This window comes from Manduca sexta, chromosome 23, assembly GCF_014839805.1.
Source record: "Manduca sexta isolate Smith_Timp_Sample1 chromosome 23, JHU_Msex_v1.0, whole genome shotgun sequence".
NCBI classification, from domain to species: Eukaryota; Metazoa; Arthropoda; class Insecta; order Lepidoptera; family Sphingidae; genus Manduca; species Manduca sexta.
In genome coordinates, this window is record NC_051137.1 from 6,634,655 (window position 1) to 6,652,684 (window position 18,030).

The following is an 18,030-nucleotide window of genomic DNA, read 5'->3' on the forward strand; positions in this document are numbered from 1 at the left end:
AATTATTTTGCATTGAATCCAGCTATGAAAATTTTATGGCGCACTTCCCCCGACTGACCTTAAGTTTATGAGGGTAATTTAGATTCCTTCTATGCTTGTTCTGAGCTCTACATATTATTATTCTATGTGTAGATTAGGCGTTTATAGTAAAAATAGAAAAAAATATTATGACGTGTTATTTATATATCGTCTTGTTTCCCTTGAAAGTGTATATATGTATTTTCTTTGTTTTGGTATTATCGGACACTATTTAGGAGTCAGAACTTGTTAGAATTCATCTAGTAACACATTACGAATCGAACAAAATTTAGGATATGTGACGTTTCGAAAAATGTCATCGCTTATTACTTGATTTTTACGCATAAATAATTCAATGTATTTCCAAACTGTCATTACATCTGAAATTTTTTATAAATAAATAAAAAATATGAAGTTCATTCATCGCTTCACTCATACTCGTATAGAAGCTATATACCTACCCTAGATGAATGTCGGTGTCAAACATGCTGTGATTAGTAACCTTACCTGGGAATTAAACCCTGTGTGAGTGCACACAGTGATTTCATCCATTGAAAGAATAAATAAGTAGATTTTAAATTTAAGTAATGAACAAAAATCCGAAATGGTTTGATAATTTACGTGGTCTCCAATTTACGCAGCTGGTTTAGAACTAGCCTACTACCTAGATTTTAATATCAAGGATTGGTTACATGGGGTTCCGAAAACAGTAAAATACGAGTCTATTATGAATGTTATATTCATAAAAACCAAAATGTAGGCATGTAAGTAGATAATTAAAAATAACAGTATTGCGTCGTGCGACAGTGGTACCTACTTATTTTATTTTCGTACCAAAAGAAGAAGCGATCTCATCGGCCGTAAACTTTTCTCGCCATCGTAATTCTTCGTCTTTCACTTGAATACTTTCTTCGACACATGCAACAAACGCCTCAAAGAATTCAAAAAATGAAATTTCAATCTTAAGATTCATAATTTTATCATCATTACATAACTGTGGAAATATTTTTTTGAATATATTTATAATGGTTTTGCTGGATAAATTGCCCAAATTGAATAATTTTAAACGAATATTGCGGTCACCATAGTCGTCTTCTGATACTTTACTTGTGTTTTCATCTGTAATTTGTTTTATTAATTAAAATATCAATTAAATGTATAGATATGTATTCATTATTATATATTGTCATATATCTACAGTATAAAAAATATATACATCTAAATTATTATTTGGAAGGGTCGCTCATCAATTTGAGGATACTTATGTAGTTTTTTTTTTGCATCGGATCCCGAAGTCAACACCGGGGGAAACCCGCGAATGCGATTCTGAAATCCCCCGGCTTAGTGACTGCTAAGTACTGCTCTCAAAACAAAATTCATATGTAAAATCAATAATTGAAATCACCTGTCACAAATGTGATTTCATTGCCGAATATATATACATTTTTCCCAAGTGGTAAATTATCATCAGATGCTTCAACGAGTTGTCCTTGGGGTTGTTCAATATTGTGTGGTGGTTGTCGAACTGCGCACAAGAAAATGCGGATTGTGTGTGGTTCTCCCAAGCTTCGATAGAGTTCATAACACCCTTTCAAAGGCACAAAAGATCCGTAGCCATTAACTAATCTACCTGGAATGATATATGGATCCATTAAAACAACTTTCATGATAACATTACAATTGGTTACATTTAACTAAAATAAATTTACCCTTTCGTCGTCCAACACATGGCAAAACATCATGTTCCATAAAATAACGGAAGGCACTGGCTAAAATAGTGTCAGGTCTCTTCTTTGGCAAATGTTTCTTAGCATACAATCTACTAGCAACAGAAATGAGACTATGTAAAAATTGCCAAAAGTATATAGTTTCAAAAGGATTGTGTGGTGTCCGCGCAAGCCATTCAGGATTTTGTTGGAATATTCTGTCTATCTCTACCAGAGTTAAACCTTTTTCATGAATGTTACAATCGTAATATAATTGCCATAAATGCAAGCGTATGAGCACTGGCGTGAAATGTATTTCTTCAATATTGCATATTGTAGCATATTTGTAATAAATGTTTTTTAAATCGATTTCATAGCATCTGAGTGATTTGCGTAAAGAACTTTCTTCGAATAATATTAAGTCTTCAAAATGTAAAGGTGTATCTTCTAAGTGCTCTTCCTTGCGCATGTTTGTCAAGCCGGTTGTTCTAAATGCTTTGTTATTTTCAAAATAATTATTTATAATATTTGCTCTTACTTCGGCTTCTTTGTCCAAGTTTTTAAGAGCATATTCTATATGATAAAGAAGACCAACCGTATCATCGCATATGTCAAATGTGAATGGCTCCTGAATGTGACAGCGTTTAACGTCTTGCATTCCAGATCCATTTTCATTGTCGTCAGATAATAACGTACCTAAATTATCATCGTGGAATAAATTCTTGTCTTGCAATATTAACCCGTTATTTGTAACAAACTTCCCTGCTCCATGTTTTTTATTATTCCTAAAATCTCCTTTGTAATGTGACCCCAACCCTAAACCCAAATTTAAAACTCCATATCCGTTGCGTTGTCCTTTACTCCAAAGGCCGCGATACGCATTGATGGATGGCGAAGACATTGTGTTGTTATAGTATGCATCCCAGATATAAATTCCGTATCCAGACATTACTCCATTTTTCCATTCGCCTCTGTAAAACTGTAAATTTCATATTATTAATAGTTAGTTGCATATTTTGATTGCCTACAATAATATACCTTCTTGTCTTCTATAATATAAAAATGAATCGCTGAATGTGTTGCTAAGCCCAAATCTTGAGAGCAGCTGAACCGATTGCGCTAATTCTTTTTTATAATACTACTTGAAGTACGAGGATGGTTCGTACGGAGAAAAATTAAAAAAATTGCCGGAAAAAGTCTAAAAACAACACTTTTTTATATTTCCTTACAAAAGATTCGTAATAATACTTAAGTCATTTTGAACTTTAATACCATACCATAAAGTCTAAGTGTTAGTGGAGGGGTCCCGGGCAGGCAAAACAATTGAGTGATGTTAGATGGAACGATGGAAAGAATTTTAAGTGTTTTATAATTTTTATTTTTTGACATAATGTACTTAATTGTTGACTTATCAACTTTCTTTTCCCTTTTTTTATCTTAGTAACTGACCCGGTGTCCCGAATAGCAGAATAAGTATAATGTTTTTTTTTTAAACTAATGATTCGACTGTTCGCCGAGTCAGCTAGTGGCAAAATAAAAACATCATTATTCTTTATATTTTGGGGGTTCCATCTATCTATCTACCTACTTAAAAAAATACCAAGAATAAGGTAATCAACACAAAATAACACATAGGCCATTTATTAACTGGTTTATTAAGACTGGCAGGAGGAGGCATTCAGTCGTGTTTAGCGTCCGGCCCCGAGAAAGGTGGAATCCAATAGGGCCTCGTTTCGTCGATTCGCCGTTGCTGGAGGCCCCGTCAGCTTGGCTAAGGATCGTCGCAGCAGTGAGTCCCGTCTTTGCCGAATGGCCGGACAGGCGCCATGATGCAGTAACGTTTCGCCTGGTGCAGGTACTCACCGGCATGGTGACTTCGGCGAGTACTTGTGTCGGATAGTATGCGAGGTGTCGGTAGCGTGTAACGACTGTGACAACTGCCCACTGCATAGATACGGCCCAACATACATTGGAGGTTTGTCCAGCCTAGGAATGGGAGCGCAACATTCTTAAAGCACTCGTCGAAGGAGACCTCGCTGCCGGCCGTGATCGATTCCATCATCGGCAGCCAGAGGTCCTGACGTGCGGTGGCCAACTTCTGCGAGGTGGCTCTCTCGCAGAAGCAGAGTGCCGAAGGTTTTACCGGCGTCTCCCGCTTTATCGATTGAGGATTCCAATACGGTATCCCCAGGCTGTCGTAAGAAGCGACTTAAAGAGGCTATCGGGAAATCACGGGCGGGCTGCAGGGGTTTGATCGCCTGTTACATGTATGTATGCAAAACAAAACAAACAAACCAATGTTGCATTAAATTATTTAAGTAATAATCACATGTAAATTTATTTTATAATTTATCAAAATGTAGAGGTACGCGGTAACGGCCTTTGTTGGTGGTGTACATGAGAAACTGGTTGGTGCACGATTGGATAGTTTTGAATTTGAGACCCCCGGGATGTACGACAGCATGGCTAGTAAGCCTCGCGCTGTCCTCCACACTCTCCAGTGCACGGCAGCTTCTGTGGCGGACGACTAGACGGCGCCGCGTAGGCGTAGGCGGTTACAGATGGGAACTGGATCTTCCGTCAGAGGAAGCTCGCGATGTCTCTAATGCTCCGAAGATGACAATCGCCAAGTTTAAGTTGGTATTTTCGAATATACGGTGTCTATAGTGTTAGGGGCTCAGCCTGATTTCGCCTGATGTTTTCTTTTCTGGCGGCTCAACACCGGGTCGTAAGGCCAGCGAACATAACACAACCATCTAGTCGACTGCTGTGGAGGCTGAGTGGTAGTGATAGATCACTTTCTCCGAAAAACATAAAAAAAGTATCCGTGCTGTTTAAGGAGTGTAGTACGGTAGTTAAAAGTATTGCAACTTTGGAATTTTGAATTATTGGTTATCACTTGCTAGACCTAATCTATTAAACAATTAAATCTGATTAGATATCTGGATGAGGCTTGGGGTGAAGTAATATGTAACAAAAAACAACATACATCATGATTTGGCCAGATCATGAGCCCTTTACCGTCTCGTACGTATGTATCCCATTTACCTTTGTACCCGCTTATAGAACAATATTCTCGTGAGCCGTAACCATGACGAACATTCTAAAATATTTAATTAAAATTAATAAAGAATCAGCTTAATATCATAATAACAGGTTAAAGTATATACACACGTTAACCCACTGCCCGTCATATGAGTTTTTAAATGATTCTGAGTAAAATATGACTCCCTCGCCATGTTTAGTGCCGCAGTGCCACCCACCGGCGTAGGACCTTTGATTACGTGAATCCACATAGAGCCCTCTACCGTGGCGAAGATTAGCAAGAAAGTCTCCTTCGTACCACGTATCATCCTTCCATTGTATGAGGCCTTTTCCATGCATCTCATTATCTTTGAACTGGCCCTAAAACACAGCATAATATTTATTTTTGAGGAGTTCCAATGTATATAAAGCATTACAATGTAGTGACATGAACGAACCAAATATATTGTTCCATCGGCCCATTGAAATCGACCCTCGCCATGCATACACTTCATCGAAATGTTTCCTTCATAAATATTTCCGTTACGAAACTTGATTATAGCTCGTTCATCAGGTGACGACCACCACACCTGGTGTAATGAGTCTGGCTACAGAATATTAAGATAAGTGTGTTATTATAATAGGTTAATATTTTAATTTACAATAGTTATAAAACTAAATCATCAAAAGATATGTAATCTATTTTTTTATACCTGTCCTGTTTCATTCATATCTAATTTGGACCGACTTCTCTTTGTTTTAGAAGATTTGGCTGTGAATATAGATAAGTACAAAAAATTTACAGTGATATTACAGTAATAGGTTTAAAGTGTAAGTATTTATTATATTTTTCTAGAGATAGGTACTAACTAGTAGTAGTATCCATCCAACGATTAAGAATGAATAGTCATCGTAGATGTATCGCGATAAGATATGAACACAAAATATCTAGTTTACTACCATTTGGTATAATAAGTACCTAAGACTAGGTAGATACCTATTATAATATGTACTTATTTCAGCAATGATATAGAAAAGATATCGCTTGGTTAATTCTCTTGTGTATTATTTTTTTTGCTGATAAACATAAACTCTTTGTCACCGTCAACATGTTTCATATTATACGAATAAAATACTAACCAATCGATTTTTTCTTTTTGCTCATAATTGTTAATTCGCTAACAGTTTTTCCAAATTCCATATTTGGTGTACTTCCCTCAGGTTTTTGTTGTACTATTACTTCCCACGATTCAACAATACTATCGAGCATAGATTCAAAAAGCATAGTGACTAATTCATTTTCCACTGAACCTTTGGGTCGAGTTCCTACTACAGAACTAGCAGAGTCACTGGTTAGTCGAGCAGTAGATTGTCCTCGTGCAGTAGACATGAAATCGTAATCAGTTCGATCTTCAGTCGAGAGATACTTTTTCGATGCAATCAACGAGCTCTCACGACGAGTAACAGTTTTTTGCAGATCGACATAATACATTTTTGTGTAAAACTAATAACTTATCCAGCGAATCTGGAAAGATAAGAGTTCTTCCATAATTGTATAAGTACTTATAAATATGAAAGTAATTCTTTGTCTGTTACGCTTTCATTGCCATTGAACTGATTTCAAAGATATGGTATAGAGATAGTTTGAGACTCTGAGACGAAAATAGGCTAATTTTGATCCTGGACTACTAGAAGTTACGACTTTTATGCTAGAAAAACTATTTCATACAGGAGGAGCCGCGCGTAAAAGCTGGTTAGTTTATCAGTCGGTTACTGACTAGTAAATAGCCGCGCATATTATAAAAACCACATTTTCCTTATCTAAATACGTGCAACTAGGTACCTACCATCAACTGGAGAAATTTCTCGACTTATAGCCATTTTGAATGAACGATCCCAATCGCTTTTTATCTATCTTTAAAATGGACCAATCAGAACAAAGCTTTTATTGACATGTTTACAAATAAGTTATTTTGATTGGGATTTATGCTCGGAATCGGTTTGAAGATTGAGATTGGAATCGTTCATTGAAAATGGATGTTAGTCGTTTTGGAAGTATCTCTCCAAAATATCCCTAACATTGAAAGATTTAAAAAAATATGTGTTTATGTTATTCCTTTCCTTTAAAATTAAGATACTTACAATAAATTGTAGTAAAAGAGACACGAAAAAATAAATTAATGATAAAATATATGTAATAGGTTTGTCAATAATTATTATAATGTCGTCAATTATCATAGAGTAACTAACAAAGAGAATGGTAAGTAATATACTTTCCATATATATATATTATAATTCTCTTTGTAATATACTACGTAAGTGTCTACTGTGAACAAAGAGTATGCAATCCATAGTGATGTAATCATCGAGATGTTTTTTCAAAAAAGAAGGAGGTTATCAATTTGACGTGTATTTTTTATGTTAGTTTCCTCAGAACTCGGTCATGTCTGGACCCTCAGAACAATGACAAGCATAGAAGTAACACTATGACATTTGAGCGTACTCTGTCTTAGACAGCAAGAAATTTAATTGTGTTGCGATCCCTTCTGACATCTTATCGATATCGATAGATGCTTTGTCTATCGGCTATGGTAAATTCACAGACCTGCTAAAATAAACACTTTTCGGTCAGTCAACTACAAACCGTTGCAAATTGCTATTTTAGATAGAGGCTAAAAAAGATATCAAAACCCTGATTTGGTATTCAAGTACCAAAACATCACTACAACATACCAATATCATTCACACAAAAATGGTTTAGCATTTAGATTATTAAATTAAGAAAATGTTAGAAATTTCGGAAGGAATGGAAACCGCTGTAAGTATCAAACAAGAAATCGGCCGGAATTTCGTCTAGGAGAAAGCCAGTACGCCTTCTGTTCTTAGGGATTAAAAGATACCCAAGAGGTGTGATTTGACAAAAGCTACTAAAATGGGACAGTAAAATTAAAACAAACCGGTATCATTCATGTCACATATGTTTGATAACTTATTTCAATGTTAATAAAACTTTGTCGAAATGCTTAGAGCAAACACGGTGCTGTTTTTTTCCAATGCCAATTGGGACGAGCTATGGAAACGATCCATTTTTGCCTCATAGCATCATCTGTGGCGAATCTGCAATGAAACACATTTGTTAATAAAACCACTATGACGGATCACTGTTATTTAATTTGATATCTTAAACATAAATTTAAAGAACTACATTATTGTGGCTGCTCGCCGGCAGCCCGTGACAGGAAGAAGGAAGTGGAGGCGTGTTGCCACAAAAACAAATTAAATTACATATTAACAAATGTTACCCTAAACAAATATAAATGTACCCATTCAACATGCCTCCTTACATTTATATTTTAACTAAATCATATCATACACTACTCATATCAAGACAATAGCTCTATAAACATTACCTTCAGTATAACATATTAATTGTAACTTATTTTTTTTTTTTTTTTTTTTTTTTATATTACAATTATCATCTTTTAATTAAACAATTTAAACCAATATTTATCTCAACATAATATCCATCTGAAAGATAAATTACTTTTACAACAACTTTAACATATCTCTAAATTTATTAAATTTATTACTTCCCAATGGTTTTGTTAAAATGTCAGCTATATTTTGATCAGATGCAATTTTTATAACATCAATTAAACCAATTTTAACACTTTCATGAACAAAATGATAATGAACTTCAATATGTTTTGAATTTTTTTGTGAAATTTCCGTATTTAGCAATAATTTGAGCTCCAATATTATCTTCATATATTTTTACAGGTTTACAATCTTTCTGACAAATCTCATTAATTAAACAAACTATAAATTTAATTTCAGTAACAGCTTCTGACAGCGCCCAATGTATTCAGCAAATGTAGATGACTTTGTTACACAATTTTGTTTCTTTGATTTCCAAAATATTACATTCCCAAACAGTCTAATTACAAATCCTGTTGTTGATTTCCTACTGACAATATCTCCTGCAAAATCTGCATCTACATAACAATCTAACATATCAGAATTTATATTCATGTTATAAATTAATTTTATATGTTTTGTTAAGTAAAGATATTTAAGTACTCGCAAAGCATATTTAAAATGTGTCTCATTATAGCAATTTTGGAATCTACTCAAATAATTAACACTGAACGATATATCTGGTCTTGTACCTGAACTAATATATAAAAGTGCTCCAATTAAATTTCTATATTTTACATTCTCATTTATATTACAGTTTTCTAGTTTAAGATTTACTTCCATTGGTGTAGTATATAACTTTGTATTTATTATATTATAACGCTTAGCTAATGATTCTATATATGATTCCTGACTCAGTGTCATGGTCTTATTCTTTTTATAATCATAATCAATATGTATTCCAATGTATTCTTTAACTTTACCCATATCCTTCATAGTAAATTTACTTAACAGTTTGTTTTTAATATTACTCATTACCTTTTCATCTTTACAACATATTAACAAATCATCAACATATAACAAAATGTATACACTCACATTAGTATCCAATTTAAAATATAAACAAAAGTCATATTTACTTCTCTGAAATCCAAGACTAGTTAAAAACTTATTGACACATTCATACCAAGCCCGAGGGCTTTCTTTTAAACCATATAATGTTTTATTTAATTTATAAACTCTATCAGTGCCATCATCATAACCAATTGGCTGCTTTACATAAACTTCAGATAAAATTTTACCATTTAAAAAAGCAGTTTCAACATCCATCTGATGTATATTAAGATTATTTTGACAACAATAAGACAATAACAATTTTAAAGTTTGCATTTTAGCAACGGGTGAATATATATCATCAATAAAATCTTTTTGTTGAAAACCTCTTACTACTAACCTAGCTTTAAATTTATTTTCGGCTTTCTTTCTGTATATCCATTTCACATCTAAAGGCTGTTTGTCTGCTGGTTTACTTACAAGTCTCCAGGTCTCATTTTTGCCAAACTGTTCATCTCACGATTCATAGCCTCAGTCCATTCTTTTGCTTCATCGCTAGTTATTGCCTCCTGAAAATTATCTGGAATCATAGCATCACAATAGTTAACAGTTATACAATAATAACCAAATTCTTCATCAAACCGAGTTGGTGGCTTGATTTTACGCCGATTTCTTGTTTCAATTACTTTATTATCATCATAACTTTCATTTGTTTCAGCATTCAAATCTTCATTAATTTTCTCATTATTTTCTTCTGCATTAGTCTCTTTCTTCTCTTCTATAATTTTCTCTTCCAATTTATTCGGCTGGCTATTACTTTTATCATTTTTCTCTTCTCTATTATCATCGAGACCAATACACATTACATCATCTTCAATTATATCACAATGTCTTGCTACAACTATTCTATTGTTTATTAATACTCTATATCCAACATCTGTATAGCCCATTAGTATGCCAAGCTCGGCTTTCCTGTCCCATTTACATTTTCTCTTTTCCTCTGGTGTTCTAACAAATACTTTACTTCCATATATCCTTAAATTTTCAATGCTTGGCCTTTGTTTGAAAAATATCTCATAAGGCGTCTTCCTTTCTATAGTGCCATTTGTTAATGTTCTATTCTTTAAATAAGCTGCGGCCATAACCACTTCAGGCCAAAATCTTTTATGCACTTTTGCCTCTGCCAAAAGACATCTTGACATATCCATTATTGATCTATTGAACCTCTCTGCTGTGCCATTTAATTCATGCACATATGGCGGACAAGATTTAATCATTATTCCCTTTGATCTTGCAAAGTCAAACACTCTTTTATTAATGTATTCCTTTCCATTATCACATCTCAATTCTTTAATATTTTTCCCAGTTAAATTTTGTATCTCATTAACATACTGCATTAAACAATTATATACTTTATCTTTTGACGGAATACAATAAACTTTTGCCAACTTACTATAGTCATCTATAAAACTTAAGAAATATTTTTCACCATTAAAACCTGTAGTTCTGTGTGGCCCATTTAAATCTGTGTGTACAATTTCTAATATATCCTGTGCTCGTTTTCTATTATTTTTAAATGGCAAGTTATGCATTTTATTTTCAATACATATAGCACATTTCATGTACTTACATTCAATCTCCTTTGGTAATCCTTTCAATAATTCACTTGTACACATAGTATTCAAATTGTTAAAGTTTATATGACCAAGCATCCTATGTAATTTCTCCTTCACTGTCATACTTGATTTCTTCACTAAATTAGCATGTAATGTACTTGCATTTATATAACCTTTTAATTTATACAGTCTATCTTCTTTCACTGCTATAGCTATAATAGTTCCATAGACGTTATATATTTTTTGATTGTCGTCCCCTGGAAACAATTTTATGATTGTCTGTAATCTTTGAATAGCTCAATAAATTTGCTTTCATCTCTTTGACATAGAAAACATTGTTCAAAACAACTTCAGACTTTTTCCATAGACCATAAAATAAGTTTGTATATTTCCGACCTTTGTAGCTTCTAATATTCTTCCATCACCAACTTTTACTTTAATAGGTTGTTGTAATATTTCACATGAATGATAGTACTCATCAGTATTAATTATATGATCTGTACAACCACTATCTAATAACCAAGTTAAGTGGCCAGACTGCTCAATATTATATATTTTACTTGAAGTTGAAACATTATTATTCTCAATAGTTGCAAGGAAATTATTACCACCACTCTCATTACTGGATTTATTATTATAAGTTCTTCCTCTAATATTTCTTGAATTATAATATGATCCACGTTGATGTCCACGATTATTATTAAATCTAATAAATCCATTTCCTCTACCACTGTTAACATTTCTGTGTCGACAATCTCTTTGCATGTGGCCAGGTTTTCCACAGGTAAAACATTTAAAGTTTTTATTAGGTGATGCAGAACTACTAGTGTGAGCTTTAAAAACATTTGAGTTGTCGCGTGATGGTTCATTACATTTTTCAGGTTCTTTATCCAATGATTTTAACATAATTTTACTTTTCAAATAATCTACAGTTCTGTCTTTTTCTGGTAAAACGTCTATTAGATCTCCAATATGACTGTAATTACGAGGTAAGGCCTTTAACATATAATTTAATTTTTCTTGTTCACTTACCGTCGCGCCGGCTTGTTTTAACTGATTTATTGATTTCTCAAAGTCGTCAAAAATACACTTACTTGCGAATAGTTCGATAATTTTATTGCTTCTACATTGTTGCGACATATAATCTGTAGTGCCGATGATTTCTGCAGGTACATTTCATCAAATTTTGCCAATATTTTGCATGCGGAATCTAAGTCGCATATATATTCGAGTTGCTTGTTGCTTATTGCACTATAAATGTAGTTCGTTGCCTGGATATCCATCTCTTCCCACTTTGCAACATCATCCGAATCATTTTTGATTCGTATGGCAGCTTCTTTACACTTCTTAAACTCCAAAAACTTAAGTATACGTATTTTCCAGCTACTATAATCCGATCCGTCGAATATTGGAATAACTGCGTCATTGCATTCAGTAAACGCCATTTTGCTTATTGCATATATAGCACGTTTCCACTTTATTTGCGAAAATATCTTCTTTTCTTCTTTGTATTTGCAGGCAACCACGCTCTGCTACCATGTTAATAAAACCACTATGACGGATCACTGTTATTTAATTTGATATCTTAAACATAAATTTAAAGAACTACATTATTGTGGCTGCTCGCCGGCAGCCCGTGACAGGAAGAAGGAAGTGGAGGCGTGTTGCCACAAAAACAAATTAAATTACATATTAACAAATGTTACCCTAAACAAATATAAATGTACCCATTCAACAACATTGTATGAAACACACTATGAAAATCAGATAGTTTCCTCGACCCCAGCCTTCGCGCACGGTTTCCAAGTGGCTTTTACCACTACACCACCATACATTGAAAGTAAAAGGCAATTTATGCAAAATAGTAAACTACAATATACTAACATCTATGTTATCGACAGAATATGCAGCACAACACTATTGATCACGACTACGTAAATTGGTTAAAATGAAAAATACTTAATAATGACTGGATCGAATGGCCAACAGCAGATTATAATATGACTACAGCATAATAAAGTATAATTAATAACACTTTTTGCACTTATATACAGGGTTTAAGCAAATATATTCGATTTTTGTTTACTCACCGATGGAAGCTGATGATTTCAGTTTCATTTTCTTTACGAGAAGAATGAGATTTACACCCCACAATAACGCAGGCCATTGCTTGTTCCTAGGGCTATATTGTACCGCTTTATCACTGTGTATTTATTAAAATTAACAACAAAAATATTACAAAACATGTAGCCACTTTTGAAAAGCACGCGTTGAAGTATAACATAACTAAATTTTGTGGTCGCGTTTGTGACATTGTTTGGGATTGGCAAGTTAGAACATTTGACATTTTATTTGCTTTTTTAATTCGGCATCATAAAGAGGACCAAAGGTAACCATTTGGTTATTTTAAAGTGTACGCAAGCCGACCTTAGCAACATAATATTTGTCTCGTTCTTTTCAACGGTTTTGGCCTATTTGAAAAAATAGGATAAGTATATGAGGGTAATTTAGATTCCTTCTATGCTTGTTCTTGTTCTGAGTCTGGACCGATTTGCAAAATTCTTTTTTTATTTGAAAGAATCCGGAGAAAGAATATACTTCCAGATTGGTCCCATATTTTTTCCCAAAATCGTTTCGGTAGTTTGGTTTTAAAACTTAAAGAACTAAATAGAATAATTAAGTATGTCTTTAATAATAAATATTTGCTTTCTTGTGACGTTTTTAGTTATGTTTTTGTATCGGGTTTGGTCGTGTTTACTTTTTACATACTTATAAATATAGCATAACCCCTTTTCCCCCTTTCAGGGTTAGGCAAAGGCGTAACACTTCTGCGCGATAGTCGTATATATTTTTTTTTATTCAAGAGGAACGGAAAACAGTTACACATTAAATAAGTATAGAGTAAAATTACACATGTACTACATTGTACATACTGCATTAATAACATGTAACCAAGACCACTGTTCACAGTTTAGAAAACTTTACAAAGAAGCAACAAAGATCTATTATAGGTCACAAATATGAGAAATAGCTCAAGCCTGTGACATTCAGTTTATAATACACTAGCTTTTGCCCGCGGCTCCGCCCGCGTTATAAAGTTTTTCAGGCTAAAGTTTTCTGTTATAAAAGTAGTAGTTTCCCGGGAGCCTATGTTCTTCCCAGGGTCTCAAACTGTCTCCATACCAAATTTCATCTTAATACGTTGGGTAGTCTTTGAGTTTAACACGTTCAGGCAGACAGATGCAGTGGGGGACTTTATTTTATAATATATTTTTTAGAACTTTTAAGAAGAATAATCCCGTCATACATCATTGTTGCATAACTTTAACCATTTCCGCAGCGCACGCAACGGAAGCTCTCAAAACTAATAATTTTTCCCCGTTTTTGCAACATGTATCATTACTACTCCGCTCCTATTTGTAATAGCGTGATGATATATAGCCTATAACACTCCAGGAACAAAGGGCTATCCAACACAAAAAGATTTTTTAGTTGAAACCGGTAGTTCCTGAGATTAGCCATTACTGGTCCGCTCCTATTCGTCATAGCGTGATGATATATAGCCTATAGCGCTTCACAAATAAAGGGCTATCCATATATATATCATCACGCTATGACCAATAGGAGCGGAGCAGTAATGGCTAATCTCAGGAACTACAGGTTCGAACTGAAAAAAACTTTTTGTGTTGGATAGCTCTTTAATCGTGTAGTTCTATAGGCTATATATCATCACGCTATGACCAATAGGAGCGGAGCAGTAATGGCTAATCTCAGGAACTACCGGTTCAAACTGAAAAAATATTTTTGTGGTGGATAGATCTTTGTTCGTGGAGTGCTATGGGCTATATATCGTCACGCTATGACCACTAGGAGCGGAGCAGTAATGGCTAATCTCAGAAACTATCAGATCGAACTGAAAAATATTTTTGTGTTGGATAGCACTTTGCTTTTGAAATGCTATAAGCTATATATCATCAAGCTATGACCAATAGGAGCGAAGCAGTAATGAAATATGTTGCAAAAACGGGGAAAATTTATTAGTTTTGAGAGCTTCCGTTGCGTGCGCTGCGTAAACAGTTAAAGTTATGCAACAATGATGTATGACGGGATTGTTCCTCTTAAAAGTTCTACAAAAATATATTATAAAACAAAGTCCCCCGCTGCATCCGACTGCCTGAACGTGTTAAACTCAAAAACTACGCAACATATTAAGATGAAATTTGGTATGAAGACAGTTTAAGACCCTGGGAAGAACATAGGCCCCCGGGAAAATATATAGCGTGATTTTTATAACGGAATACTTTAGCCCGAAAAACTTTGTAACGCGGGCGGAGCCGCGGGCAAAAGCTAGTGTTTAATATAAAGAAAATGTTTCATTAGTCAGTGACATTAGGACTGGTAACCAGTATATAAGTATACTTGTTATGTTAAATTATTTTTTGGGTTTTAGTGTTATTTTTTTTGCGTTTGATTAAGTATAGCTTCGGAATGACCTTATTTGAATTTCATTGGTAAAGGACCTTGGACTTCGTAGATGCAGAGAGGAACTTCTCAAAATCAAATAGGATTTTGATGATTCTATTTGTATTAGGTTCATAAGATGTATACTTTATAACTAACAAAAAACATGTTTTTTTTTTTTTCAAAAAAATCTTCAAAAACCGCTACAATGCATAAAATAGTTTAATTTTATATACGGTTGCATAAGAAATTATTAATCTTCTATACTTATAATAAATCTGTAGAGAGGTCAATTCTGTACATGAAATATATTTCCAAAATAACTATTAGGGGGTGATTAGGGATCGATACTGATGCCAAAAATGCAATTAGTAAAATTTTTGTCTGTCTGTATAACCGTTATAGAAACAAAAACTACTCGACGGATTTTAACGAAACTTGGTACAATTATTTGTCATACTCCTGTGCTGGTTATAGTATACTTTTCATCACGCTACAATTAATAGGAGCAGAGCAGTGAAGGGAAATGTTGGGAAAACGGGAGAAGTTACTCCATTTTTTAAGCTTCCGCCGCGTGTACAACCTTAATGGTTAAAGCTACGCAGAAATCAGGTATGACGGAAATGTTCTCCTTAAAATTATGTAAAAAATATCCCACGACAGAATATGTCTATCTTTTATGGTTGACTCACAATAACACGTGTAACTCCCGATAGCTTAGCAGTTCGAAGCTTTCTCATTATATTTGTCTACTCTTACGTTTATAACACTCTCAGTCATCCCTACATGAAATACGCTAATAATAAGCCATCACGCGTGAATACTGAATCATGCTATATGCTTCCTTCGATTTCACCAGGATCCCATTATCAGACCCTGACCGGACAATCGGACCACCTGCATACCACCATACATTAAAAAAACATCCCGACAAATTGAGCACCTCCTCCATTTTTGAAGTCCGAAATCCACGCGGGCGAAGCTGCGGGCGGAAGCTAGTATGAAATAAAAAAATTAAGAAAATTGGAAAGTTCAGAAAACTTAACGACTAAGTATATTAATTTCGCGCGTTTATTGAATATGGATTTAGCAGACAACTACTTTTTTTTGATAAATATAAAACAAATACTTATATTATGAGTGTGACTGGGTCCCTGGATGATTTAGATTCACAATTGGACCTGCTGGTAGGTGGCGCTGTACTCGGGTTCGAGGATTTAATCACTTTGATCACTTTTTTGAGCCGGACATCTACCGGGCCGCTAGTTATTAAAAGTATTAGAGCATATTAAAATGAAACAATGATACATTTCGAACTGTTGTATTTTAAATAAGAATTTAACTTTTTTTTTTATTTTACCCTTTTTAAGTCGATCTCCGTGGATGCGATGTCTTCCAATTCCACTCTGCCAAATGTGAGGGAATCTTGTTAAATCATTGTTTAACATAGATCGGCCTATACAAAAGGATTCGTAAGTTACAGAAATTGGTACATATAGTAACACGATTATTTAACGTAATACATAGTTACTTAACCCCATTGCAAAAATTTCCATGGCCTTCCCAATCGCCACAGCGAAGCCTCTTGATTAAGGTCGTCAAAAGCAGCGACGAATGTTTTTTTGGCTCCTTGTTGTTGATGAATCTCATGGGTCGAATCTTTTTCTGCCCAACACCATCGCATGAAAAACACCACAGTCACCACAACCAGCACCTAGAATATATTTCCTAGAAGTTATTTCGTATATTGTTAGAAATTATGTAAATAAAAAGACAAATACATATTTTTTGTTTAATAAATGCGTGAATTTTAACTGCAATTAAAGACCTTATGAAGAACAAATGAAACGAAAGTTAGGCGTAACGTAGCGCTAGCCAAATATATTTGAGGTTTTCCGAGGTACACTAAACAATCCATCAGTGTTGGCTTCATTGCGTCTGATTGTCCCAAACCCAAGGTTGCGAATCAATGTAAGAGAGAGGCTACTCGAAGTCCCGTTGACTCGCATTAAGACTGCCCGATTCGCTCCAGTACTAAGAGCCATAAACATAATTAATGAAGTTGGGCGGAACATAGATATCTTTAATTGTACACTGGCGGAATTCATAAGGGTAGCTATAGAAACTCTAACTACTTAATAATGTATCGACCATATGAAATAACTATGCATAACTATCTGTATCTGAAATGGCTATAATATGACAATGTAAATATAATCGCATTGCGTGTAACTCCTGAAAGGTTATATTTAATAAATAAATAAATTTAATTTGTACGTAAGTAGAAAGAATTTACGTAGGTAGAAATTTAATAAACGCCTCTATTTTCTACAATTAAATATGTTTAAACGCGCTAATCTCAGGAACTACTGGTCTGAATTGAAAAAATCTTTTAGATTTGGGCAGTCCATTATTGACTAATGGGAACGGAACACCTATGAATAACGTTGCAAAAAGGGGAAATTTATTCCTTTTCAGAACTTCCGTTGCGTGCGCTATGAATAGACTACTTTTTATTCCTGGAAAATATATAGCAGGACTTTTATCCCGGAAACCTTTAAAAAAAAGAACATTATATTTTCCAATGATTAATCGATATATAATAATAAAGACGTACCTAGCCATCGAACCGACGTTTTCGATGATAATCGAATTTAACACAATAATAGATCAAACACTTTATTTCGGCTTTAGTTTTCAACCAATTAGAAACCACTGTGAAAACTTCGAATCCA

General features: G+C 34.1%; 1 protein-coding gene across 4 annotated transcripts; it reads right to left on the minus strand.

The window, feature by feature from the left end:
- Positions 1-671: 671 nt before the first annotated feature.
- LOC115449703 (radial spoke head 10 homolog B) lies at positions 672-7,833 on the minus strand. Of its 4 annotated transcripts, none has more exons than XM_037441904.1 (9): positions 6,891-7,328; positions 5,889-6,273; positions 5,462-5,520; positions 5,207-5,356; positions 4,899-5,129; positions 4,714-4,827; positions 1,728-2,703; positions 1,424-1,648; positions 681-1,137 (listed from the first exon to the last, which is right to left on the minus strand). In XM_037441904.1, exons 2-9 carry the CDS (start codon positions 6,238-6,240, stop codon positions 836-838), a joined length of 2,409 nt encoding a protein of 802 aa, XP_037297801.1. In that variant the 5' UTR covers positions 6,241-6,273; positions 6,891-7,328; the 3' UTR covers positions 681-835. The 4 variants fall into 4 exon arrangements, with proteins under 4 accessions (XP_037297802.1, XP_037297801.1, XP_037297803.1 ...); XM_037441903.1 differs by lacking the exon at positions 6,891-7,328 and adding an exon at positions 7,706-7,833 and having other exon boundaries at positions 683-1,137; XM_037441905.1 differs by lacking the exons at positions 4,714-4,827; positions 6,891-7,328 and having other exon boundaries at positions 672-1,137; positions 5,889-6,884.
- Between the last annotated feature and the right edge of the window lie 10,197 nt (positions 7,834-18,030).